The sequence below is a fragment of the Canis aureus genome, chromosome 3 (assembly GCF_053574225.1).
Source record: "Canis aureus isolate CA01 chromosome 3, VMU_Caureus_v.1.0, whole genome shotgun sequence".
In the NCBI taxonomy this organism is placed as follows: Eukaryota; Metazoa; Chordata; class Mammalia; order Carnivora; family Canidae; genus Canis; species Canis aureus.
The window spans coordinates 57,577,532-57,602,120 of NC_135613.1; the positions used below are offsets into that span (position 1 = coordinate 57,577,532).

General features: G+C 54.0%; 2 protein-coding genes across 11 annotated transcripts in view; one reads left to right on the forward strand and one right to left on the reverse strand.

Moving 5' to 3' along the window:
- The window catches only part of ZFP3 (ZFP3 zinc finger protein), a 90,564-nt gene that overhangs the window by 34,907 nt on the left and 31,068 nt on the right, over nt 1-24,589 (forward strand). For 2 of the 8 annotated variants that reach the window (XM_077893080.1, XM_077893084.1), the window contains exons 4-9: nt 7,883-7,979; nt 8,778-8,894; nt 9,026-10,336; nt 11,808-16,457; nt 16,594-16,665; nt 20,128-20,536. The exons of 2 other annotated variants lie outside the window; for them this stretch is intronic. The gene's annotated coding sequence lies outside the window, so the exon portion shown is untranslated. Of the gene's footprint in view, nt 1-1,193; nt 4,083-7,882; nt 7,980-8,777; nt 8,895-9,025; nt 10,337-11,807; nt 16,458-16,593; nt 16,666-20,127; nt 20,537-24,589 lie in introns of those variants that run through there. 4 more of the 8 variants (XM_077893082.1, XM_077893085.1, XM_077893090.1 and 1 more) reach the window with 3 other exon arrangements.
- SCIMP (SLP adaptor and CSK interacting membrane protein) lies at nt 4,850-22,659 on the reverse strand. Of its 3 annotated transcripts, XM_077893097.1 has the most exons (6): nt 21,726-21,852; nt 15,290-16,040; nt 12,760-12,883; nt 10,970-11,033; nt 9,204-9,277; nt 4,850-7,286 (listed from the first exon to the last, which is right to left on the reverse strand). In XM_077893097.1, the coding sequence occupies exons 2-6, from the start codon at nt 15,458-15,460 to the stop codon at nt 7,132-7,134; spliced, it is 588 nt and encodes a 195-aa protein (XP_077749223.1). In that variant the 5' UTR covers nt 15,461-16,040; nt 21,726-21,852; the 3' UTR covers nt 4,850-7,131. The 3 variants fall into 3 exon arrangements, with proteins under 3 accessions (XP_077749223.1, XP_077749221.1, XP_077749222.1); XM_077893095.1 differs by lacking the exon at nt 15,290-16,040 and having other exon boundaries at nt 21,726-21,875; XM_077893096.1 differs by lacking the exons at nt 4,850-7,286; nt 15,290-16,040 and having other exon boundaries at nt 9,076-9,277; nt 21,726-22,659.

Below are 24,589 nucleotides of genomic sequence, written 5' to 3' on the forward strand. Positions count from 1 at the left end.
GCTGAAGGCATGCACTTAACCAACTGAGCCACTAAGGTGCCCCTCTGCAACTTTTATTAAAACCAAAGCCATGTTCCACTGATACCCAATTGTAAAAAAATAAAATAAAATAAAAGGCCAAGGCATCGAATTTTAAAAAAAAATTCACGGGCTATTAGTGTAAGGATCACTTAATAAGTGACCAAGGGTATTTTAAGCAATTTAGTATTATTTCCCGATTGTGGAATATTTAAATTCTTCAACTGTGGCTGATCTAACACTAACTGCACTGAATTTTGGCAGTAAGGTGTGGGTAAAGACACTGAGTCTTACAGTTGGAGGATCGAGATGGCACAGTATCCATCGTGTGCTCCTTACCATGGTTTTGCACAGAGTAACTGGCACACCTTGCTCTACCAACATGAAATGTGGCCGCTGCCACTTGCTGCCTGTGTATCAGTGGTGGAGGGCTTCTGGCCTCCCGGCCTTGACCTAGGGGCGGCTTGGTTCCCCATGTGGCATTGGCAGAGGTGCACGTGCCCTTGGGGAGGGCGGAAGGTACAGGTGAGGAATGGGAACACCTGACAGCTCAGGACGCATGTCTGGGCCCTAACGATGCCACTGATGCCACATGCATCTTGAGAACACACAAAAATTGGTTTTCTTCTGTTGGGAGCACATGCAGCCACTGGTGGGGTCACTGCGGGAAATGTCTTGAGGAGGATCTAACATATTTATGGGGTCATAGCAGGTAATGGTTTCTTTTTTTTTTTTTAATTTAAGATTTTACTGATTTATTCATGGGAAACACACAGAGAGAGAGAGAGAGAGAGAGAGAGAAGCAGAGACACAGGCAGAGGGAGAAGCAGCCTCCCTGCAGGGAGCCTGATACAGGACTTGATCCCAGGACCCTGAGATGAAGGCGGATGCTCAACCACTGAGCCCCCCAGGTGCCCCCAGGTTTCTTGGGTGCTGATGCAAGCGTGAATAGGTTGTTGCAATGCAGAATTCTCTGATTCTATGTAGAGGGTCCTTTTCCAGGGAGCGCTGAATCAGAACTGCTGGATTTAGCCTTTCAGATTCCTGATTTACTTGATTCAGTGTGAGCAGTGGAGAAGTCAGAGGTCATCTACTTCAGCTCTTTAATTGGTAGAAGAAATGAGCCCTAGGAAGGATCTCTTATTCGCGCATTCCCGGGAAAACTACCTTTGCAGATGCTGCTTAAGTACGGTGAACATATAAGTCATCATCCAAACCAGGACGCCGTGGAGAGTGGAGAGGGCACCATTCATCCCACGGGGACATCCCACAAAAGCCAAAACCGTCCTGGGCGAACTGGAATCGAGATTCGTCTGAAGATGTAACCCTCATCCTGGAGGGGCCTGGCCTGTGCTGGGAACGAAAGCTGTGTAAACTGCGGAGAGCGGGGTAGTTATGCACTGTGAGAAGTGTGAGAGGGCTGGTGAGGAAGAGTGTGCCTGCCTCGGTGGAGGGGGGTGGTCACCTCCCCGAGAATGCGCGGCTGCAGCTGGGTGCTAAGGGTTGAGTCACCGTGTCAGGTAGGGAAGCAGGAGAAAGATGGTCCCAGCAGAAAGAAGGAATATGCAAAGCCTTGGCATCATTTTGATGCTGGGAAGGGGTCGGGGGGTGGGGGTGCTGCAAGTAGGAGGACTGGAGGCTGAAATGAGGCCAGCGGGAAGCAGGTTATCAGGGTCTTGCATGGCATGTTAAGGAGTCTGGAGGTTGTCTAGGCACAAGGGAGCCACTGAAAGATTTTTTAAAAAATTTTTTAAAGATATATTCATTTATTTGAGAGAGAGAGAAAGAAAGCATGAGCAGGAGGGGCAGAGGGAGAGGGAGAACCTCAAGTAGACTCCATGCTGACCCTGGAGCCCTATGCAGGGCTCATCTCATGACCCTGAGGTCACCACCCCGCTGGAATCAAGAGCCAGAAGCCCAGTAGGCCGAGCTACCCAGGCACCCCACTGAAGAGTTTTAAGCGGGGCCTTGACCTAATCAAATTGGTATTCTAGAAAGTCCACTCTGACAGCAAGTGAACACCTGCCCTGGTCCTCCCAGCATCAACCAGTCACCGGGCCGAGGAAGTGAGAGCTTCTGGTTGGCCAGGCTGGGTCATAGCTCGAGCCCCGAGGTGGGGGTGTGTGTATGTGGGAGTGGGGTGAGATCCCACACATGTGGTACCACCTGAGAGAAGAGGAAGAAGAGGAGCCCACAGGGAAATCCTGGGCTTCTGCTGGGAGGAGCAGACTGCATCCTGGGGAGGCGAACAAGAGTCCTCCACCCTGGCGGCATGGCCGGGCCTCCCACCCCCCAGAGCCACACTCTGACTCTGGTCCCTGTAGCTCTGGAGAGGTCCACACGGCGAGGTCAGGAATGGTTGTCCTTGGTTGAGAGGTTTGGATTGTGGCGGGCCTGAGACATTTGCTGACCATGTAGGCGGACTTATTTTGCCTGGAGAGAGAGTCGGGCCACAGCCTCAGTCTCTGACCCACACGCACCTACTCCCCCATGTCCGATTCCCAGGAAGTGGGTGAGCAGGTGGGATGCAGGTGGGGTGGACCCAGATCTGTCTGCACTTGGAGTGGTGGGAGGAAGGTCCACGTTCATTTCAGGCCTCCCCTGCGGCCTCTCCAGCCACCCTGCCTTTGGATGCATTTCGGGTGAATCACAAACACCCGTATTCCTTCCCCTAAATACTGCTGTGTGCATATCCTGAAGCATAACTCAGCATTTTCTGGCAGTTTTTCTTTGGAGGTAAAATTATCTTAGGTTGAAGGGTGCCTGGGGGGCTCAGTCAGTTGAGTGTCAGACTCTTCATATCGGCCCCGGTCATGATCTTGGGGACCTGGGATTGAGCCCCATGGTGGACTCTGTGCTCACAGAGAGTCTACTTGAGATTCTCTCTCTCTCTCTCTCTCTCTCTCTTTTCCTCTGTCCCTCCCTCAACTCTCTCTCTCTCATGCTAAATAAAATTTTTTTTTAAATGTACCTAGGTTGGGGGCACCTGGGTGGCTCAGTGGTTGAGCGTCTGCCTTAGGTTCAGGTCGTGACCCCAGGGTCTGGGGATCAAGTCCCACATCAGGCTCCCTGCAGGAAGCCTGCTTCTCCCTCTGCCTGTGTCTCTGCCTTTCTCTGTGCGTCTCTCATGAATAATTAAATAAAATCTTTAAAAAAAGGTGAACCCCTGGAACCCTGAACCCCCAATGCCTCTAACATGGTAACGGGAACAAGAGCATATAATGAATAGTGTCATTTGCCGAAAGTGAACTGACCCAAGGTCACCCATCCAGCAGCGCTTGCCCCCTTTTCCCTTCATGGCAAAGCCCAGCTCCAGCAAGAACGGGCTGAAAATTGCCCGTGGTTCACTCCCCAGCATCCCTCACAGCTGGGCGTGTGCACCAACCAGTCCAGGCCAATAATGCATCAGGGAAAGCCACTGGGGCTTCTAGGAAAGCTTTCCTCTCTGCTTAAAAGAGCTATCTGGGAGGAACTGCCCCGATCTTTTGTAACTTCAAATGTTATCGTGTGGGGGGATGTGATGGATGCCCAGAGCTGTGGCAGCTGCCTTGGCACCATGAATTGTACAGCTAAGAGAATCAAAGAAAAGTCAGCCCCTGCTCCTGAGTCTTGGAGCCTGCTGAATTCTGGAGTGTTTACCTGTAGGCTTGTTGTCTTGTGAGGCCATAATAGTCCTCGTTGTTGGGCCATCTTCCTTGCAGTCCACACCGTACTGACTGATACACATGCTTTGTGAGATCTGTGATTGGTGATTCCTGAGCATTCCCTGAAAACTATCGTTCTTGTATCATAAAAAATCAGACTTAACTGTTTTTTTTGTGTGTTTTTTTAAATTTATTTATTCATGAGAGACACGGAGAGAGAGAGTCAGAGACACAGGCAGAGGGAGAAGCAGGCTCCATGTGGGGGGAGCCCGATGTGGGACTTGATCCGGAGACTCCAGGATTACGCCCTGGGCTGAAAGCAGGCGCTGAACCACTCAGCCACCCAGGGATCCCCGACTTAACTGTTTTTAAAGAAAACTATAGCCCACTTATTTGGTTTTTTTTTTTTAAAGATTTTATTTATTTACTCATAGAGACAGAGAGAGAGAGAGGCAGAGACACAGGCAGAGGGAGAAGCAGGCTCCATGCAGAGAGCTCGACGCGGGACTCCATCCAGCGTCTCCAGGATCACGCCCCAGGCTGCAAGCGGCGCCAAACCGCTGCACCACCGGGGCTACCCCCACTTATTTGTGATATGAGTGAACCACCTGTTCCAAAAGAGTTAAGATGACAGAACAGGGGTGTTTCAAAATGGCGGTCTTCCATATTTGTGGGGATTTTGCCATCATCATGGTCACCTCTAGATTCCATATGCTCAGAATGGGAACCGTCTTATTTCTACCTTTATTTATTGGTGAGTTTGGGCCTGGGGGCCCCTAGGGGGCTAGAATCCACATAAAGGCCCCGTCAAATCTTGATAATGCTATCAACCAAACTGGCAACAACTTTCTTTTTTTTAACCAAACTGGTTAAAAAAAAAAAAAGGCTTTATTACAGGTACCCAGTATAACATCTCCCCTAAATCATACAGGCTCAGAGAGAAACTGCTTGTTTGCTTTGATCAAACTGATTGGTAGGTTTTTTCTGGCCAATGTTCAACATCTGATAAATGTTTACTAAGGGCCCCACCACGTGCCAGAGTCTGTGCTAGTGATGGGGCGTCTAGCAGTGAGCCAGCCAAGTTCCACCCCAGAGGAGCCCCAGATTAGAAAGAAGGGTGGGGAAGTGATCAGGCCATTGTAATACAGAGGGAGATGTGCTCCCAAAAGGCCAAGTTCATACATTCATTCAATTGATCATTCATTTGCCGTGTTTATTGAGTATCCATGAAGTGCCTGGGAAGTGTGCTATGGATGGATGGATGGAGAGAACACCGTCCTCACGTTGCTGTCAATGTAGTAGGGGAGAAGGACGGGTAAGTAGATCATCCTAGGGTGCTAATGTTATGGGAAGAGCACCTCAGAGGAAAGGCTCTAAGCAGAGATGGGATGAGAGGGTGGGGAAGAATGTTCTAGATAGGTGGGAGGTTGCTGCGCATAACAATAGGGGCAAGGGGGACTACAGACCAGGTCATCTCAAATGACTGTAGCCAAAAATTTGGAAGTTGCAAGGGAGTGGGGAGAGGAAGGTTGCAGGAGACACCTGGGGACCCGATCTTGACAAATCTCATAACCTATATGAAGGAGTTCGGAGTTCTTCTGAGGGCAATGGGTGAAGAAGAGCTTTAGGCAAGGGAATGGGGTGGTCAGATGTCCCCTTGGAAAAACCACTGGCTGCTGTGTAGAAAGGGGACCGGAGGCTGAGATGTCAGTGGCAGGAGACTGCCTGGGGGGCTGCTGGAGAGGCACAGTCACAGGAGGTGGGGACCCCGGAGCAGAGGACCCCACACCCTGGACCAGATTCTGACTCCAGGGATTGAGAAGGTAGCACAGCAGAAGGAGTCTGGGATTGGGGGTGGGCCGTGGTTCCTTTCAGGATATGTTGAACTTGAGGGGGAGGGTTCCTGGGGCAGCAGGTCTGGGACCCAGGATGAGGCATGGCTGGAGTCATGAGCAGAGGGCCCTGAGCCCACAGAGGTGGCCCCATTGCTCCTTCTTCCAGCAGGGTTGGGGCACGGACTGGGAAGAGCCCGCGGAAGAGCAGCCATCTGGGTATGGCCTGGGGTGTGTGTGGCAGGAGTACAGGAGATGGTGCCATCCCAGACACCAGGGAGGAGGGAGGAGGTAGGAGGTAACCTGTCCCTGGTATTTGCTTTTAACTCCCGTCGTAGACTTGGATGGTTTGCCAAACATCTGTAAGAGGGAGAGCACGCGGGCCAAACTCTTCTGTCCTTTGGCGTATTAATCTTTCCCCTGTAACTTGGGGAGGGAGTCCTCTCTGGCTCATGAGTTCAGGGGCCACAGGGCCATGCCCCACAGCAAGGCGGTGGTGACCCCGGGCGGCGGGACATCCACACGTCCTGGGATATAGGCGAGAGGAAGCGCATGTGCCACTGTCCGTCCCCCCTGGTAGGGCAGCAGGCAGCGGCGAGGCCATCCCAGCAGCTGGCGGCGGCAGGCACACATGTCCGTCTCTGAGGAGGGGCTCGGCCCCAGGGGCCCTGCTCGCCTTCCCGAGGCCCTCAGTGCTCTCCCCGTGAGCCTGCTCGGTGCCGGGTTCCCCAGGGAAGGCTTGGCCATCAGCGCCTCGGGTCCACTGAGGATGCGTCAAGCCCGGGGACCCTGCCAGTCAGCGCTAGGGGACTGATGGGGTTCCAGAGGATGCAGGCACTGCTGCAGCAGGACAGGGCGGTGACCTTGCTGCTGTCTGCACAGAAAGTCACCCAAGGGACTCACATATGAATCTGCCCATTCACTGTCCCTTTCTTTCCTCTTCCCCATGGTTTTTCCCTGGGGAAACCTGCCTTTCCTGTACCCCCTCACCCCGCACATAGTGCAAAATGACACAGCTGCATGTAACGTGTGTGCTTTGGCCCCCCAAGATCACATCTGTCCCCGTTGATTGATACAAGTGGGAAGCACAAGAAAAGATGGGTGAGAACCTGAATCTCTGAGGTCCATCTGGCCAAGGTCATGGGGAGGCACTGGGGTTTGGGGTGCATGTTGGGGGGTTGGTTCACATGAAGCAAGAGCCATACTCACCCTTGCAGAAGCTGCAAGGAGGTGGGCAGGACCCGGGGGGGCCAAGGTGGGGGTGGGAGCCTGAAGGCTCTGGAGTCAGACACCAAAATGTAGCATCACTTAGAACCAAACGAAAGAGAGGAAGGGGGAGGAGTGTTTCTCACAGGTTCAGGGGGTCGGAGAGCCACAGGCCCCGGAGGTCCTCCTGAAGGAACCAATGGACAGGAGTTCAAGGCCTGAGCCCTCCAGGTCCGCAGGGCAGATCCTCAGCGTGGGTTCTGCTGGATGCTGATGCTCTGAGCTTCAGGAGGTGTTGATTTTAAAGGAGGTCCACTACGTGAGCACTGGCTTTCAGGATCCCATGACCTATGGCAGTTCACTCATTCTCGATTGGTTTAAAAAGCTGGGTGAACCCCCTTGGGCTTGTCAAAAAAGAAGGAACGGTTGTCTCAGAAGCGCTGCTTTTCCATATTGGCGGGGATTTCAACATCATCGTAGTCATCCAGAGGCTCAATGTAGCTCGGGATGGAAACCGTCTTCTTGTTTCTCACTTTGTTGACCAGTGAGTATGTGCTCGATGGCTGACTTGGGGGTTCCTGTGGGACTAGAACATGCAAATAAATCCTTAGAGGCAAAGCTACTGTGTGTTTACGTGGTTTTGACTAAGTGACTCAGCGTGATTTCCATGGGTCTGGGTGACCTTCCCACTCCCTGGTGGACCCGACCCCATCTGTGGGAGTTGTAGATGAGCAGACATGACCCAGCCTCGGGATCCCGCAAGTGAGTGAAAGGCAGATGTGGGTCAGACACCCTGGCTCCCGGGTCCCTCTGCCTGCACGCCACACACATGGCATGGGAACCATGAAACAGAAGTGTAGACAACACGCCGACCTGAGCTAGTACCCAGATGAGTAGAGTTGTGTGGGAGCCTCATTCTCATGGGGAAGTGATGCAAACCACATTTCTTCTCTGGCACATCCCTCACAGTGACTTACAGTGTTTTTCAGAATTTCCCGTAATTACTTAGGCACAGATCTCTGTTCAGAAGGAAAGGGGATGGTGGTGTTTGCAGAACGTGGAATTAGGGAACAGGTATGTAGCACAAGCACCCAAGTGGCCACGGGGAAGAAAAGCAAGACAGCCAGCTCTCCTCAGATGGGACCAGAGTGGCTCTACCACAATCTCGTCTTCCTCACGCAGGCCTGAGAGAGGACCACCCTTCATTTCCCGCAGGGCACTGCAGTCAGACCCCCGGTTCCTACCCAGGCCCGAGCTGTCACATGCTGTGTGGCCCCGGGTGAGTCACTGAACATCTCTGTTTCTCCATGTCCTCATCTGCCAAAGGGGAATAACCACAAACCTGCCTCATAATGCTGTTGAGCACATGGCATGAGATGGTGTCTGTAAGGTGCCTCGCACAGGGCTGCTCAATGAATGTGGGCTCATATTAGGATTTATCTGTGTGAGCAATACGTTCTTATGAGCTCCTAAGCTCCAGGCACTGCTCTCAGCAGTGGCTAAGGCATGGTGAGCAAGATAAGAAAGGCTCCTGTTTTCCCAGGGCTTTGTGTTCCACGGGTCGTAAACAACTGAGTAATAATGAAATGAGACAATTTTGGATAATGGCCTTCGCTTTACAGAGGGTAGGCGGCAGTGGCCTCTTTGAGGTGCTGACATTTTAAAAATATATATTTTATCTATTTATTTGAGAAAGAGAGAGAGAACGGGGGAGGAGAAGAGGCAGAGGAAGCAGGAGACGTGGGACTCGATCCCAGGACCCTGAAGATTGTGACCCAAGCCGAAACCAAGAGTTGGATACCTAACTGACTCAGCCCCTCTAGGCGCCACGAGATGCCGACATTTGAGCTGACTTGTGAAGGATGAAGTGAGGCCCCTATGTAAGCAGCTTAGAGAGGAACATTCCAGTCAAGGGGACCAGGCGGAGTTTTTCCAGCGGCCAGTGCAGTAGGCCCAGTGACACCCCCATGTTCCTTTTGACTCATGCTCCAAGCAGGGGTTTGAATTTACACAGCGACAGCTGGGAGCGTTGCTGCTTACCCCGTCCCCTTTCCGACCTGTCTGTCCCTTCCAAAAGGATGCTACCGTCTGCAGATTCCAGGGTTCTGGACTGAGTTTTGCATCCCTACAACATTCATATGTTGAAGTCCTCAGCCCCCAGTGAGGCTGTGTCGGAGACGGGACCTCTATGGAGGTAATGAAGGCTAAATGACGTCACAAGGGTGGGGCCCTGATCTCATAGGCTTCGTCTCCTTATAAAAAGAAACACCAGCTCACTCACTGTCTCTCTCCCTCCCTCCCTCCCTCTCTCCCTACCCACCCCAGCATCCCCAGCCACACTGGCTGGCACCTCAGTCTTGGACTTCTAGCCTCCAGGACCACGAGAAAATTCCTATTGCTTAAATCACCTGGTTTATGGGACTTTGTCCTGGGCAGCCTGAGCTGAGATATTCAGATACATTTGTTACCCCGAAGGAAACTGCGATCAGAGACAGATACTTACATGTGTGTTCTGGAAAAAGCAGACCTCTGGGTGGCAGAGGGGGCAACTGAACCAGCGGTTCATTGTTAACATTCCTGGAGAGAGAGAGAGATCAGGGTGTGGTTCTGACCATGCTGGTGGTCAGCATGAGAAGAAGAAGGACAGCGCTGAACATTCAGACCTTGGTCCCTGAAAGCAGGAGGCATCGCCTTTTCTAGGTTTTGTATACCATTTTTTTTTAAAGCTATATAGCTTTTTTTTTTTTTTTTTAAATCTACAATAGTCATACAAAGAAAGAGAGAGAGGCAGAGACACAGGCAGAGGGAGAAGCAGGCTCCATGCACCGGGAGCCCGACGTGGGATTCGATCCCGGGTCTCCAGGATCGCGCCCCGGGCCAAAGGCAGGCGCCAAACCGCTGCACCACCCAGGGATCCCTTTGTATACCATTTGTAAAGAAGAGGATGCCTCTGTGCCCGGGGACCAGCTGGACTTAGCATGGAGCGTGCCTTCCCAGGCAGTTTCAGGCAGGGGAGGTAATAAGCACCAGGTGCGCTTTGATTTGCAGAGACACAAGAGTTCCTGAAGCCACCTGTGCACACAATGTGTGACCGCAGCCCACCTCCGTGACCACAGTCCACGCCTGTGGGCCCACTCTGCTGAAAGGCTTGCGTGTGCTCACCAGAAGACGTGTGCCCGAATATCCATCCCAGCACCATGCACAACAGCCCCACACTGCACACCACCAAGGTGTGCACTGGCCACAGAGTGGATAAATTCGTCATGGTGCACTCCCACCGTGGAAGACTATAGGAGTGAGGGTGGGCCGTCTACAACCACACACATGGCATGACACTCACAAAACACAGCTCACCAAAGAAGCCAAGCGGCACTGGATAGTATACACTCCATCTCCAGCCCTTTTGGAGGCTATGATGAATTATCCACTCTACAGCTGGAACCAAGGCTCTGTGAGCCTATCTGGCTGGCCGTGCTTTGCACATGGTGCCACAAACCCACGTTGGGAGAAAGCCTGCTCCATGAGATCACACTGGGAGAGGACTCCTGGAAGCTTGCCCCTGATTTCTCCTGGGCTCTACCCTACACACTTTCCACTTTGATGAGTTTACTCTGTGCCCTTCTACTACAATATCCCGTAAGTGTGACTACAGTAGCTTTTCTGGGTCCTGTGAGTCCTTCTCGAGAGAGTCATCAACCCTAAAGGTGAACCTGGGTTTATGCCCAACGCTTAGCAATCATAAAAGCCCCAAATATATCACAAAATACAGAAGTAGAACAAGGGGCCTATTTTCCTTAAGCACCCAGCCTTAAACAGACTACACTTGTGATCCATCTAAAGAAAAGGAGGGTGGGGACACCAGGCTGGCTCAGTTAGTAGAGCAAGCCTGCAACTCTTGACCTAGGAGGGGTGTGAGTTCCAGCCCCACTTTGGGGGTAGAGATGACTTAAAAATAAAATCTTGAAAAGGACAGGAGGGTAGGCCTAACCCTAAGTGGTGGGCCCAGCACACAGAGCTTGACCTGTGACCTCTACGAAATGAGACGAGCCCAGGACGACTTGGAGAGCGGAGCCCCAGACGGTGCCCTGAGGCCCCAAAAGCCCAAATCCTTTTCCCCTTGGTGCAGGGGGACTTGGCACATGTGACTGCTCACTGGCTGCTCAGGTGCAGTAGGCGTCAAGGGCATCCCGCGGAGAAGTGCAGGTGCAGGGACGGGTGTGAGCGCGGGGCTCTCTAGACAGAAAAGACCAACCGGTTCCCCTGACTTACTCATACATCTTCTCATCATCTCTTCGCTTTTCTTCCAAGGGCTTGGCAATTTCCCACTTCTTGCCTAAGAGGAATCCAATAAGCATATTTCATTTGGGAGGAATTAGCAGAAGATGTGACTTTAGAGTTCAGAGGCCCTCAGACACTGAGTGTGTTCAGGGTGTTTTGGGGTGGAGTTGGGAAGAACCACTGTGGGGACACGGAGCAGGTAAGGGATGGAGACTGACTTTAAGTCTTCCGGCCTTTGGCTAATTCACGAGGGTGGACCCTGCTTGCTTCCTCAGTGCCCAGAAATAGTGGTGGAATGAGCAACCCAGAGTGTGGTTGGGGGGGAAATGAAAGAAAGAATGAGAAAAGCCGTTCATAAACTGTGGTGTGCTGGACCTACACGTTACTGCTAATTATAACCTACATGTGAAGAGCAGTGGGTTGAGATAAAAGAGAATGGGGTAAGGTTTTTGTTTTAGGGTCATGCTTTCGTCCGTATCTAAAAAAGGAAACAGTTTAAGAAGGCAGGTGGACAGAGGACCATGGGACCCAGAATATGCTTTGTCTTTAAAAAACCAATTGCCGCCAAGGGGTGAAGGGACTAATGTTCAGCCCGGTGGATGCAAGCTCTGGTCCCCACTCTGCCCCCAACTCCTGTGGCCTCATTGAGGCTTGGCTTCTCTCTGAACCTTAACTGGCTTATCTACAAAAAGAGGTTGAGGAGGATGACAGGGTCTCACTCCTTGTGTGGTCTAACCTTTCAGGGCAGGCCCAGGGCACTGAGGGGTGCCTGTCCAGGCTGCCCCCCAGGGGAGCTGGCCACCCCTCTCACTCTCTTTACCCTCTGCAGGTCAACAGAGGGGTAGGATCTCAAGAAAACACACCATCAAATCAAGTCAAGGATTTCGTGTTTCGGGACGTGAACAGCAAAGTGGAAACCTGCGCGTAGGTCATCTAAAGTTCATGTAGGGCCTTCAGGAAGCTGCTCGTTTATATTCTGAGGATGCCAACAACCTCTGGCCAAGGCAGCTTGCACTCTGGAAAATTCAGAGTATGACTTTAGAGAAGGCAACCGGGATGGCCAACGTGTTGGTCACGGACTAAGCTCATTTTTCATGCATTAAGACAGTCTTTTTGTAAAAAACCTGCTTTGGGGGCCCCTGGGTGGCTCAGGGATTGAGCGTCTGCCTTCGGCTCAAGGTGTGATCCCGGGGTCCTGGGATTGAGTCCCGCATCAGGCTCCCCGAGAGGGAGCCTGCTTCTCCCTCTGCCTGTGTCTCTGCCTCTCTCTCTGTGTCTCTTATGAATAAATAAATAAATAAAATCTTAAAAAAAACCAAACCCATTCTGTTGAGGGATGATGGACCTACAAAAAAGCTGTATATATTCCCATGTATTTAACATGTGTACAACTTGATGGGCTTGGAATTGAGACAACCTTTGACATTCCTTGGATCTGAGCTATCTCCTAAGTCCCGGAGGTAAGCCAGCAGCCACACCAGAGAGAGAAAGCGCTGGAGCATCCTGTGCCTTGAAACAGATTCTGCCCTCACCCAAACCCTGCGGGGGCCTGTGGAGTTCCTGGACGGGAGTTACCCTCCCTCCCTTTGCTGTGCAGATGGGGACACCGAGGCTCAGAGATGTAAGCTAGTGGGAGGGCTAGGACTCAAACCCAGAGCACATGATGCTTAATCCAAAATTCAGCCAATACAGGCCCAGAACAAATCATCTTATCCCTGATGCACAAGGATATGCACCCCAGATCTGCTCCCTCCACCTGCCCCAGGGGATACCACCATTACCCTGTCTAAGCAGCTGCCTGCAGGCACAGTACAGGATAAGGCCCAGGCCCGTGGAGACGACAATGATGGCCACAGCTAAGATGATCCAGAAATTGTCCCTCCACCAATCCATCGCAATGAGACCCTGAGGAGAATGGAGACAGAGGGATGATGCAGGAGCAAGAGCATCTGGCAGGGAGGGGTGGGGGGCCGTTGTCTACCATGTGGAGGGGCTACCTCTGCTTAGGGGCTGGGCAGGCGCTGGCTGGGGCAAACCCTCCCCCTGCGCAGCCGGAAGACCTCAGGCAAAGTCCTGAAGCCCCTCTGAGCATCGGTGTGTCCTCCTCTACAACATGGCAGCGGTGCCGGCCAGTGACGCTCTACATGTTAAACCCACACAATGTTAGAAGTCAATCATATCTCAGTAAAGCTGGGCTGAAAAAGAGGGAAAAAAGATAAGAAAAGGAAACAAGAGAGCAGAAGGTTTGAGGATTGTTGGAAGGTCCCCGCGGTGGAAGATGACCAATGCTCTCATAGGATAGTGATGACTAATGTTCAGTCTGAAGCTGTTGCCCCTGTCATATTGTGCTGTAATCTTTTGTCACCATCAAATCTGCAGTAAAATTGCACAATAAAAGTTTGTAGGAATGGAGCCGGGGGAGTAATGACATGTGGGTGGTGGTTTTCCAACCAGGGGTAATGTATGTGTGAGTAAAACAGCAGCCGTGAGGCCCCCGCCAGTGGGGAGCAGCCTGCAGGTGGGATTCCTAGGAATAGGAAAGCGGGGAGCTCTTGGGGGAGGGACGGGGCACCCCTCATCCAGGGCGTGAGCACTCTATTTGGATATTAAAATTTAAAAAAAATCATCCTTGGATCACCTGGGTGGGTCAGTGGTTGAACATCTGCCTTCGGCTCAGGGCATGACCCCGGGGTCCTGGGATTGAGTCCCACATCGGGCTCCCCCCAGGGAGGTTGCTTCTCCCTCTGCTTGGGTCTCTGCCTCTCTCTGTGTGTCTCTCATGAATAAATAAATACAATCTTGAAAAAAAAAAAGATCCTTGAGGCCTGGCATATCCCTGGTATTAGCTAAATGGAAACTCATGCATGTTCATACAGAGCCACTTCCAATTCATGCTTCTGAGTAATATTAGCAATATAAACGGGGACCCAGGGAATCCCTGGGTAGTTCGGTGGTTTAGCACCTGCCTTCGGCCCAGGGCATGATCCTGGAGTCCCGGGATCGAGTCCTATGTCAGGCTCCCTGCATGGAGCCTGCTTCTCCCTCTGCCTGTCTCTGCCTCTCTCTCTCTCTCTCTCTCTTTCTCTCCCCCCTGTGTCTTTCATGAATAAATAAATAAAATCTTTAAAAAAAATAAAATAAACGGAGACCCAGTCAGGGGAACGGGGGTAAAGTAAGCTAAGGCTCTGATTCCTACAAAGACTTCTGACTTGGCTCACTCTAAGTACCTGTTTATATTACCGGCATCGTGTCTTCATTTATGATGTTTGATGTTGTTTCTACTGTAATTTGGGTTTTCAGTTCCAAACTTTGTTTGTTTGTTTTAGTGAAGGTTTGGCTTGACCAAATAGAACGTCTTTTGGCCATACCAATTGTGTGTAACTAGTGGTCTTGTACGCGCATCGTTCTGCAGCTTTTTTGCTCAACTTTTCAATAAGCATTATTCTTTTGCCATTTATCCATGGTCGTTGTGGGTGTGCTGGGGATTTAGTCTTAACGGGGTGAACTGTCAGTTAACCAGGTAGCCTGACCATCATGCAGGCACTGAGCAGAGGTTTTATCGTAAATCACCTTTTCAGGACGTGCCAACGAAAACAATAGAGGAAGAAGAACATAGGGGAAAAAGGAGAAGCATAGAGACTGGGAACTTGGCTTTCAGGAGGGCCCCATGAAATTTGGTTTTGCCGGGTCCAGGGAGGTCACAGGGCACTGGACTTAAGGAAATGCCACATAAGGAAGCCTGGGTGACTCAGTTGGTTAAGGATCTGCCTTCAGCTCGGGTCATGATCCCGAGGTCCTGGGATTGAGCCCTGAGTGGGGCTCCAAGATCAGCAGGGGGATCTGTTTCTCCCTCTCTCTCTGCCCCTCTTTTATTTTTTTTTAATTTTTAATTTTTTTCTTTATTTTTTCTTAAAAAAAATAAAATGAGCATTGCCAAATTTTACCAACTGAACTCAGTCGGCTTAGTAATCAAAAGAAACTATTTTTAAAATATTTTATTTATTTATTATTCATCTCCCTGTTCTGTTTGGCTTCGAGAGACCACTCGTGTTCCTGGGCCGTGGCCCCTTCCTTATGCCCAGAACCAGCTGGGTGGCATGTCCCTGGCAGTCCCTCTGTAGCCACGTCTGCCTCCTCTTCCTCTTTGGACTCTGTTTCCTGCCCGGACCACCCAGGATGATCTTGTCTCCCCGGCTGCTGAGCAGCCACCTCAATTCCACCTGCGCCATCACTTCTCCCTTGGCTGTGGCCTGACACCATCACAGGCTGGAGCCGTGTAGGGTCACCCCACAGACCACCTCGGGTTCTCACCTCAGGACGAGACGCCCGCACAAGCACTTCCATGGGCTCATGCTTGTGTTTTGCCAGTAGAAAATCAGGAAGAGGGATCCCTGGGTGGCGCAGCGGTTTGGCGCCTGCCTTTGGCCCAGGGCGCGATCCCGGAAATCCGGGATCGAGTCCCACATCGGGCTCCCGGTGCATGGAGCCTGCTTCTCCCTCTGCCTGTGTCTCTGCCTCTCTCTCTCTCTGTGACTATCATAAATAAATAAAAAATTAAAAAAAATTCTTAAAAAAAAAAAAAGTCAGGAAGAAAAGGGAGGAAAAGTTAGGAGGGGCTCTGCTATCTTTGACAGACGTCCATGGCCTGGGGCCCAAGGTCACTGACCTCATCAGGAAGCAGTAGGGACCTGTCATGAGGCTTGGGGTCAGACATGGGTCTCTATTTCTGGGAGGTGTCTCTGCCCCATGGGAGGGAATATCTTTGTTGTCAAGAGTCTGAGAGTCTGAGAGTCTGACACAGGGAGGTTCTTGAGGCAGGACTGGGGCTCATAGGTGAGGCAGGGCCCTGGGGGCCAGGGCGAGGGGCACCCTTGGCCCTGTATAGACCAGAAGAGGAATCATCATCGTGGGCCCAGGTCAGCAGTCCCAGAGCACAGCAAAAGGAGAGGGGCCAAGCGCACAGGTGTGCAGACCCAGGGTCCCAGCTGCTGGGAGGAGATCAGGAGCTGCAGGCCGGACCTCAGGTGCCATCACCTGGAGGAGCATCTGGTGGACACCACACCTGGAGGAAGGAAGGGAAGAGGCACCATGGGAGCGCCCCTCAGATTTTAGTTGTCGAGGAGCTTGGATGCACGTATCAGGCTCTGGGCAAAAACTGAAAGAATATTGAGGTTCCCAACCCTCACCCGGCTTGAACCTTGGAATCACTCAGGGAGCCTGAAAGACCGCTGCTTGTCTGCTCTACATCCAACTCTCTAACTGATCTGGGGTGGTGCCTGGCCACCGTGGTTTTGTTTGTCTTTTTTTTTTTTAAGATTTTATTTATTTATTTACAAGAAGCATAGAGAGAGAGGCAGAGACACAGGCAGAGGGAGAAGCAGGCTCCTCGCAGAGAACCCAATGCAAGACTTGATCCCAGGACCCCGGGATCACGCCCTGAGCCAAAGGCAGATGTTCGTTCAACCGCTGAGCCACCCAGGTGCTCCCTGTTTGTTTGTTTTCATAAAATTCTCCCTGAGTGACGTGCGCTTTGTCTCTGAATTCCTTTTTTTTTTTTTGTCTCTGAATTCCTATTACAACCTCCCCGGTGGAGGTGCTGTTGTCACCCGCAGTAGAAATGGGGCGCCAGGAGGTGAAGCAATTTGCTAGAGGCAGCGCAGCTGGGAGTTGACGACCCAAGATTCCAGGTCAGTGCCATTGGACCAGACAGAGTTCATGCTTCTCTTAGGCTGCGGGGTGGACACCAAGCTGGTGCATGCTTTTCTTTTCACAACAGAACTGAAAGCAGAACCCTCACCCGAGGGCTTCCAATTCCAGCAGGGCCTCAGCCGTGGGCCACGTCTCGTTCCCCACAGCAAGAACCGCAGTATGAAAATACGTCTCAGAAAAGCAACACGCTCTGCGCGCTGACGTAGCCCAGGCCAGAAGTGCTCTGCATGCTCTGTCTCACAACGGCGGCTTCTGGTTATAAGCCCATTTACAGAGAAGACAGCAGAGACTTAGGTCTGAGTCAGTGGCCCAGGGTCGCAGAGCTAGCAAGTGGAAAATTCAGAAGCCAACCCCCCACCCCAGGTCTCCCTGAAACCAGTGGAGCTTTCATGTGTGACTGCCGAACGGGGGCTTTGGGAGATGCATGAAAATGCAGATGCCAGGGTCCCAGGCCCCTTCCCAGTTCTTATCTGTGGGTCCAGGGTGGGACTCGGCAATTAGTCCTTTTATTTTTATTTTTTTAAAAAGATTTTATTTATTCATAGAGAAAGAGGGGGGTGGGGGGCAGAGACACAGGCAGAGGGAGAAGCAGGCTCCATACAGGAAGCCCGACGTGGGACTCGATCCCAGGTCTCCAGGATCACACCCCAGGCTGCAGGCGGCGCCAAACCGCTGCGCCACTGGGGCTGCCCAGCAATTAGTCCTTTTAATGAGCACAGTTCCAGGGAGGAACGTGTCCGGCCAGAGAGCAGAGCCCACAGCTGGGGTGGGTGAGCCCAGGGGAGGCTTATCTGCACACCCTGCCCTGCCTCCTCCAACCCCACAGTCAGGGGCAGTCGTAGCACTGGCATGGTGGAGTGCAAGCCCCTCCAAAAGACTCCTCGAACCAAACACCTCTCCTGTTTGCTTGTCACAATGCCTGAAATTGTGTCATCAAGTTGCTGCAAAAGTCCCATGCTCCCCACCCACCCCCGCCCCCTGCTTCCTGTCCATTCAAACTCATTTGCCGGAGAGTGCCAGACTCTGAGGAAGAAAACCTGATCAGTACTAGGTTGCGAATGACTTCTTGGCTCCTCAGGGGATGGGACTGCTTCCTTGGATTCCCTAGGGTGTTGGCCAGCGCGGGGAGCATCCTAGGATCGTATCCAGAGTCCCCAGAGGATATAAGTGAATGTGACATAGGAGCAAAGACTGTCTTATGTAGCTCGTACTCCCGCTAGAGGCCCAGCCCTGGTCAGGGGGTTCTCAGTGCTCATCCGGCCCTCAGGACAGACTTGGGATCTCACGCACCCCGTGACCTCTGTGGCTGATGAGATCCTGATGGGGGCTCCACCGTCAGAGTGATGGAGACCCAAGAGGTGAGAGCGGGTTGGACGTGAAGGCAGAGGAAAGATGGTTCACTGAGAATACGAGGGGCTTCAAGGTGCTTCTAAACCATGAACGTGTCGGGACAGGAGACAGGAAGGCAATACAGAGAAGAGAGACCTCTTCCCAGCCCGAAGGGAAGGAAGATGGAGAGAGGCATGCTGGGGCCCAGGGGGTGGGAAGCAGGGAGAGCCAACACCCCTGTTCTCTCTGAAGTAGGAGCCAGGTTGGCGGGTGCTAGGCGGGCCGAGTGGGAGGCAGAACCCAAGTTGTCACTGCTGGGAGGGACGCGTTCCTCCTCCAGCTGGGCCCACACACTCTGCCCCTGCCCTGCCCCTGCCCCTGCTCCTGCCCTAGGGGCTTGCTGTCCGTCCTGTGGTTCACAGGTTCACTGTCACCCATGCGGACCAGTCAGCTCCACTGGGCAGGGCTGCTCTCTACCGCTGTCTGCAGGGCCCAGACCTCACCTGGATCCAGTAAGCAATCCAGAGGGATTTAGGACTATGCAAATGAATGACCCACAGGCCTCTCCCCTGACCTGTGGCTGCACTTCACCTCTGAGGATACTGGCAGGCAGGCAGTTTAGATCTACAGTCTGCACCCTGATTCCAGAGCGACCCAGCCCGGCCTGCCACCTGGCGTCCACCTACCATCTCAGCTGTGGCTATAGGCACTGAACAGCCGGCAGGGAAGCAGAGGCCCTGTGGAACCTGGGGGTGGAGCTCCGGCCTCCCAAAGGTCTCTCCTCCTCCACTCCAGCAACATGCTCACCCTCCCAGCGAGCATGTTGCAAGTCTGAGTGGCCTCAGGGCCAGTGGGTGGCTGAGCACAGTCACGACCCAGCCCCAGCCCTGGCTCTCACTTCCCCAAAAGGCATTTCTGGGGAGTCAGTGACAGAAGTCATACTGTCCCCTTACCGGGAATTCCAGAGACTGTGCGTTTATTTAGCACTTGCTTTAAACACACACACACACACACACACACACACACACACACACACCAGGGATCTCTGGGTGGCTCAGGGTTTTAGCATCTGCCTTCAGCCCAGGGCATGACCCCAAGGTCCTGGGATTGAGTCCCGCATCAGGCTCCCCGCAGGGAGCCTGCTTCTCCCTCTGCCTGTGTCTCTGCCTCTTTCTCTGTGTCTCTCATGAATAAATAAATAAGAAATCTTAAAAAAATAAATAAAGCACGCCAAAAAACCCCTACACAACCAAGTTGTATAGTGTAGGCAGATGGCTACACAAACACTCATAAACACTGGCGTACGTGAAACAGTTCATGAACTTTCTTTCTGACATGTCTTCCCAGCAGCATTTTCCTGCCTCATCTAGCTGAGTGTGTTAAAAAAAGTAGGGAGCATGAGGCCCTCTGTTTCTTTCCAGAGCCACTAATGATGAAGTCCTGGGTATTGAAACAGCTGGCTTTTTTTCCCTTGAGAGAAATTAATGATTTGAGGCAGCTGCGAGGCCCAAAATTTTCAGAGAGAATGCGGGTGTGTTGGGGTGTCCTAGCGGGAGTTGCAAGAGGCCTCCAACAAAGCCTCCATGGGAGGAAAGAAGATGGGGTCCCGCTCCTCACCTGCTCTCTGCGTTAGGGCTTCGTGGCCTGGGACACAAATCCCCTTGAATGAGGCCTGCCCTGCCCGGGACAGCACCTGCTATGTCTCTAAGTCTTCGTGCAGAGAGAAGAACGGGAAAAAAAGCCCATTAATAAATGTTTATATGGCCTATATGAGGGAAGGATAACTTTGGATATATTGGGTTAAGTTAAATGTATTATTAAAATTAATTTCAGCTTTTTATCTCTTTTAATTTTTCCAATTGAAATTATTCTCTCTTGTGCCTCTGCTCACACTCAGATTCTTGGGACCAACTGGCTGGCTCAGTTGGTGCAGCATGCGACTCTTGATTTTGAGTAGGGGGTTGTGAGTTTGAGCCCCACCCCGTGTCCGGTTGTGGAGATTGCTTAAATAAATAAACAGACTTAAATTTTTTTTTTTTTTTGTCAGGGGGATGGGGAAGCAAAGAGTAATCACACGGTCATTGCCTCTGATTCCGTAATATCGTTTCTAGAGATAACAGCCTGAGAAGGAATCCAAAGGAAGTAAAAGTTGGATGCAGAACCGTGTTGACTTGAGCGCACACAGAGGCAGGGAGCCATCCCACCCGCCGCGTGGGACTGGGCGATGGGGGGAGTTGCGCAAGAGCCACTCAGTGGATTGCATGCAGCAATCAGGTGGCAGGAAGATGAGAAGAAACCCAGTGACCTTCCAGGAACCCCAGACCCTGAGGGAGCAGAGCAGGGCCCGTGCCCATGCGGTGCCATGTCTCACCTTGACACCTGGGTGCGCGGCTGGGGCCTGTGGGGAGAAAGCCCAGGACGCAGACCTTCCACCGTGCGGGAATACGATCCATCCCCCTCTCTCGCTCTGCCGCCAGCCTCGCTATGAAGCATGAACCCAACACGGTTTCAAGACTCCAGGTATCACATCTTAAAAGAGCCTCTGCTTGCCCCTCCTGAGCAGGTGGCCTTTGTGGTGTTTCCACGGCGTTGGCTATGTCCTCCTCAGAATCTTTTGGAATTACGGATGACTCAAGCTTCCTACTGAGTTATCCCGGGATTTCTGCAACCCATAAATCCTTCCTCGGGTCCCGTCAAATTGTCTCCCACTGTTGCTGGCCTTTTTTGTTTGGCTCTGGTGCCAGGAGCCAGAGGTGGCTCTTTGGCCACAGTGCTTGTATCATCCGAGGGTGGGGGGCACTGAGGATGCCTGGTGACAGCCGCTGAGGCCCGTAGGTCCCCTCTAGAACTTGTTTAATCAAAACAAGACAGCGCTACCTTCTCAAAATAGCTATGCTCTCTGCCGAAAAACCAGGAGGCAAAAACCCAAACTCTACGTTGTTTGTTGCGAGGTTGTGGAATGTGGGCTCATCCCTTCCCCTTGTTTGTCTGAAGTTTTCATGTTCATTGATCCTAAAAAATACTGAGAAGCCGCCAGATCTTGTCCTTACCAGGCACGGGGAGTCCCACCTCCAGAGCTCCCCGGGAGGTTCACACGCTGGCACGCTTGGTCTGGCAGAGGGGCCAGGAAAGGCAGTGGCCCTCGGGACCAGTGATGAGCGACAAAGTGGAACTAGAAACATCAGGCTGGAGCCAGGCCCCCTCCGCGGTGATTTCCCCCCGGGGTGGCAGCAGATGGCTGACCGGGATCTGAGGCCAGCCCGGCATAGCTAGACCCCAGGGCCGTGGGAGCATGGGATGTCTTACCAGTCCCCATGCAGCAGATGCACACGCATGACGGCGCCACAGTGTGTGGCCCCTAGGGTGTTTTGCACGGGCCCCACGACGCAGCCCAAAGTTTGCACTGTCACTGCCTCGCCCCCTTACCCCCAGCGCACACCCATCGGGGTCCTCTCACTATCAGAGTCCAGAGAGGGCGAACCACCCCTCTCCAGGTAACACAGCTCGCTGCCAGTCATTGTGTCATTTCAACCCGAGACGCAGATTTCTTCTTCCCCCCAACACATGCTGGGGAATGGAGGCCCCGAGGGGTGCAGTGATTCTGAGGTCACCCAGCTGGTGGGTGGCAGAGTGGACTCGCCAAGGCCACCCAGAGATTGGGCTACAACCCCCGGGTGACCCCTCGGGTGGCTCGGGCCCGGATGCTTACCTGGGTAGCAAGGGTGTCCATCCGTGAGCAGCTGAGGGTATGGCAGGCGCCCGAGTGTGGTGGCTCCGGCGCAGCTGGCAGGACGCCTTCCTCGCCCACAAGCCTCCCGCCCACCCCGGAGCAGTGAGCCCAGCCAGACCACACTTCCCCTTCCTGCTCAGCCCTCCAGTGGGGGGAGTCCCAGGCGCCTGCACAGCAGCCCGTCCTTGTTCCAGGGGAGCTGCCTCCCCAGGCTCTCAGGACCCAGACCCTCCTTCCACGAGGCCCGGCAGACAGCCATCCAGGGGTCGGGGACAGGCTCACCGGCGTGGACGGGGTGCTGTGGGGTCCCTGAGATGAGCCTGTGTGGGCATCCTTGGCTGCAGCAGCCCCCATAGGGCTCCCAAAGAGTGAGGACGCTGGCTCCCACCCAGAGACCCGGGCACGACACGGGCTCAGGTGGGACACGGCATCCCTGTGGGAGCCGCTGGAGGAAACCTGGGCACCTAGGGGCTACTGGGCCAGCCATCCACCGCCCCCCACCCCCACCCCGGCCATCGTGGCAGGACTGGGTCTCCACCAAACGGGGTAGAGAGTCGCCAGCAGCGCCCTGGGGCCGCAGACCATGGTGGTGGGGGTGGGGGGTCTGTGAACCATTTTGTCGTGTTTTGTCGTTTTGTCTTGTCGAATTGACCGTTCTGACTTCAGGGAACAGCCTGGCGGTAAAAATAGCCACATGGGTGTGTACCACCTCTGCCCCGGGGACAGAGGTTATTTTGAGTCTCCGGGGTAATGATGCTGCCCTGGGCTTTCTGGTAAATGCTTACCCACCGGCTTGCAGGAAACAGGATTCCTGATCTGACAGGCTTTGCAAATTTCCACGATGCAGACAGCGCCACTGTGGCCCATCTCGAGCCAGTGGCGGGCTGGGCCTGCATCCGGCCGGGGGGTAGGGGGCATGTTTGCATCAGGGGTTACGGCCGCTAACTCCCAGCCCCCAGCACCTGCGGGCACTGCGCCCACCGTGGCAGCGCCTTCTGTGCCCTGCCTGGCTGCATCTCCCCTGGCCTGGGGGGTGATCATCTCCATGGTACAGGCAAGCACACCTGAGCGGGGGGGTTACAGCTGGAGTCAGCTCCTGGGCCAGGGAAGGACTCCAAGCCCCTGTGTGCCCGTGAGCATGCAGAACCTGTGCTCTTTCTTCAGATCGAGCCAGCATTGAGCTGCTCCAAACACTCCCTAAAAGCGAATTTAAAGTGATCGTTGGAGAAGTAAACACATGCTCCTGTGGGAATAGCTTAGCCTGTGCTACCCAGGCCTGACTTCTGGGTCTGCATCCCATGTGGTTTCAGCAGCGCTTGGGGCTGGCCCCAGCTAGGTGACAGCATTCTCAGCATACCTGCTGCCTGCCAAGGGGAACCCAGCACAACAGGCTGTGGCCCCCGGGGAGGGGGCATTGGAGAGGGTCCAGGGGGTCAGGATCCCACATGCAGTTATCCACAGAGATCCGGGTGCATCCCTCCCCTGCCTGAGCCTCAGTTTCCTTGCTTTTGGGAAGTAAGTGAGCTCCCTGGTGATGCTAAGGTGTCCCTAGGACTAGGCCGTGGAGGCTGTGCTGTGACAGTCAGCTGGCCTGGGGGGACAGGGCACCCAGGTGTGTGCCCACCAAGAAAGGAAGCCAAGCCATCCACGGAGAGAAATGACGCACTTGGTCCCAGCAAGGGGCGGGAGCCCCGGGGGAGGTTGAGACCCGGCATCTGCCCTCAGGGAAGCCTCTCCCGCGTGGGAGGTTGGCGAGGGCATGACCGGACGCAGGCCGTGTTCAACGCCCGTCACTGGGTGCCCGCGCACTCACAAGTCTGAGCTCGGAGCCCGGCAAGTCGCAGTCTGGCCGGTGGCCGTGGAGCCCAGTTTTTGCAGGACAGAAGGACACCGGTCATTCCTGTTGAAAGCAAGGAGTGCTGGCCCCGTGGGAGCACAGGCGTGGCGGGGCTGACAGCTCCCGCGGAGGCATCTGGCCTGGGCCTTGGCGGGTGTGTAGGCAGGAGGTCACGCCGTGGCGGGAGCAGGGCAGACCCGCTGGAGTGTTTGGAGGCAGCAGGAGGCCGGAGAGGAACGCTGGGCCCCAGCCCGGGGCCGCGGACCTGCAGGTTTTCCTGCTGCCCACACTCTTCCTCCGGCCTGGGGCGGGGAGGGCGGCGGCGGCGGCGAGGCGGGCTGCGGGAGCGGGGGCCGCGGGGCTCGGCGAGGAAGGGGGGCGCCCTCTGCCGGCCGCGTGCGGTGCCTGCCTCCCAGGGTTCCACCTGCCCAGGTCCCGCCCTGGGGGCGGGGGGAGGCGGGGGGGGGGGGCGGGGATGCTGGACACCGGAGACCTTGGCCTCGGACGCCGCAGAACCCGAGACGTCAGACCGGAGGGGCACCGGGGGGGACTGCAGTCTAGTCCCCCTGCCCCGGGTTCCGTGTCCTCGTAGCATCCAGGTGGCACACGGCGTCCCGGTCCCGCGCAGAACGAGGGGCTGCTCTCGTGCTGCTTCAGCAATTGAAGGAAGGGCTGCGTGGGGCCCCCGGGGCAGAAACGACGCTCCCAGGGGCCGGGATTCGCTCCTTCTAGTCTCCTAATTGCTGACGAGGTGGGGGGCGGGGGGCGGGGGAGGGAGGCTCCCTAACCCAGCGCTGGAAGCCGGGCGGGCGCTCCCTCTGAGCGGGCGTGACCTCTGAAGGGTGCAGGTCCCAGCTCCGCTCAGGGGCAGCGGGGAACCGGACGTGGGGGAAGGCGCTCGCTCAATGCGGCACAGTCTGGGCTGAGATCCCTTCCCACCCAGCAGGCTGCGGGTCCCAGAAACAGGGAGGAAACTCTCCTGTTGTATCCTTGCTTCTTGCCTCAC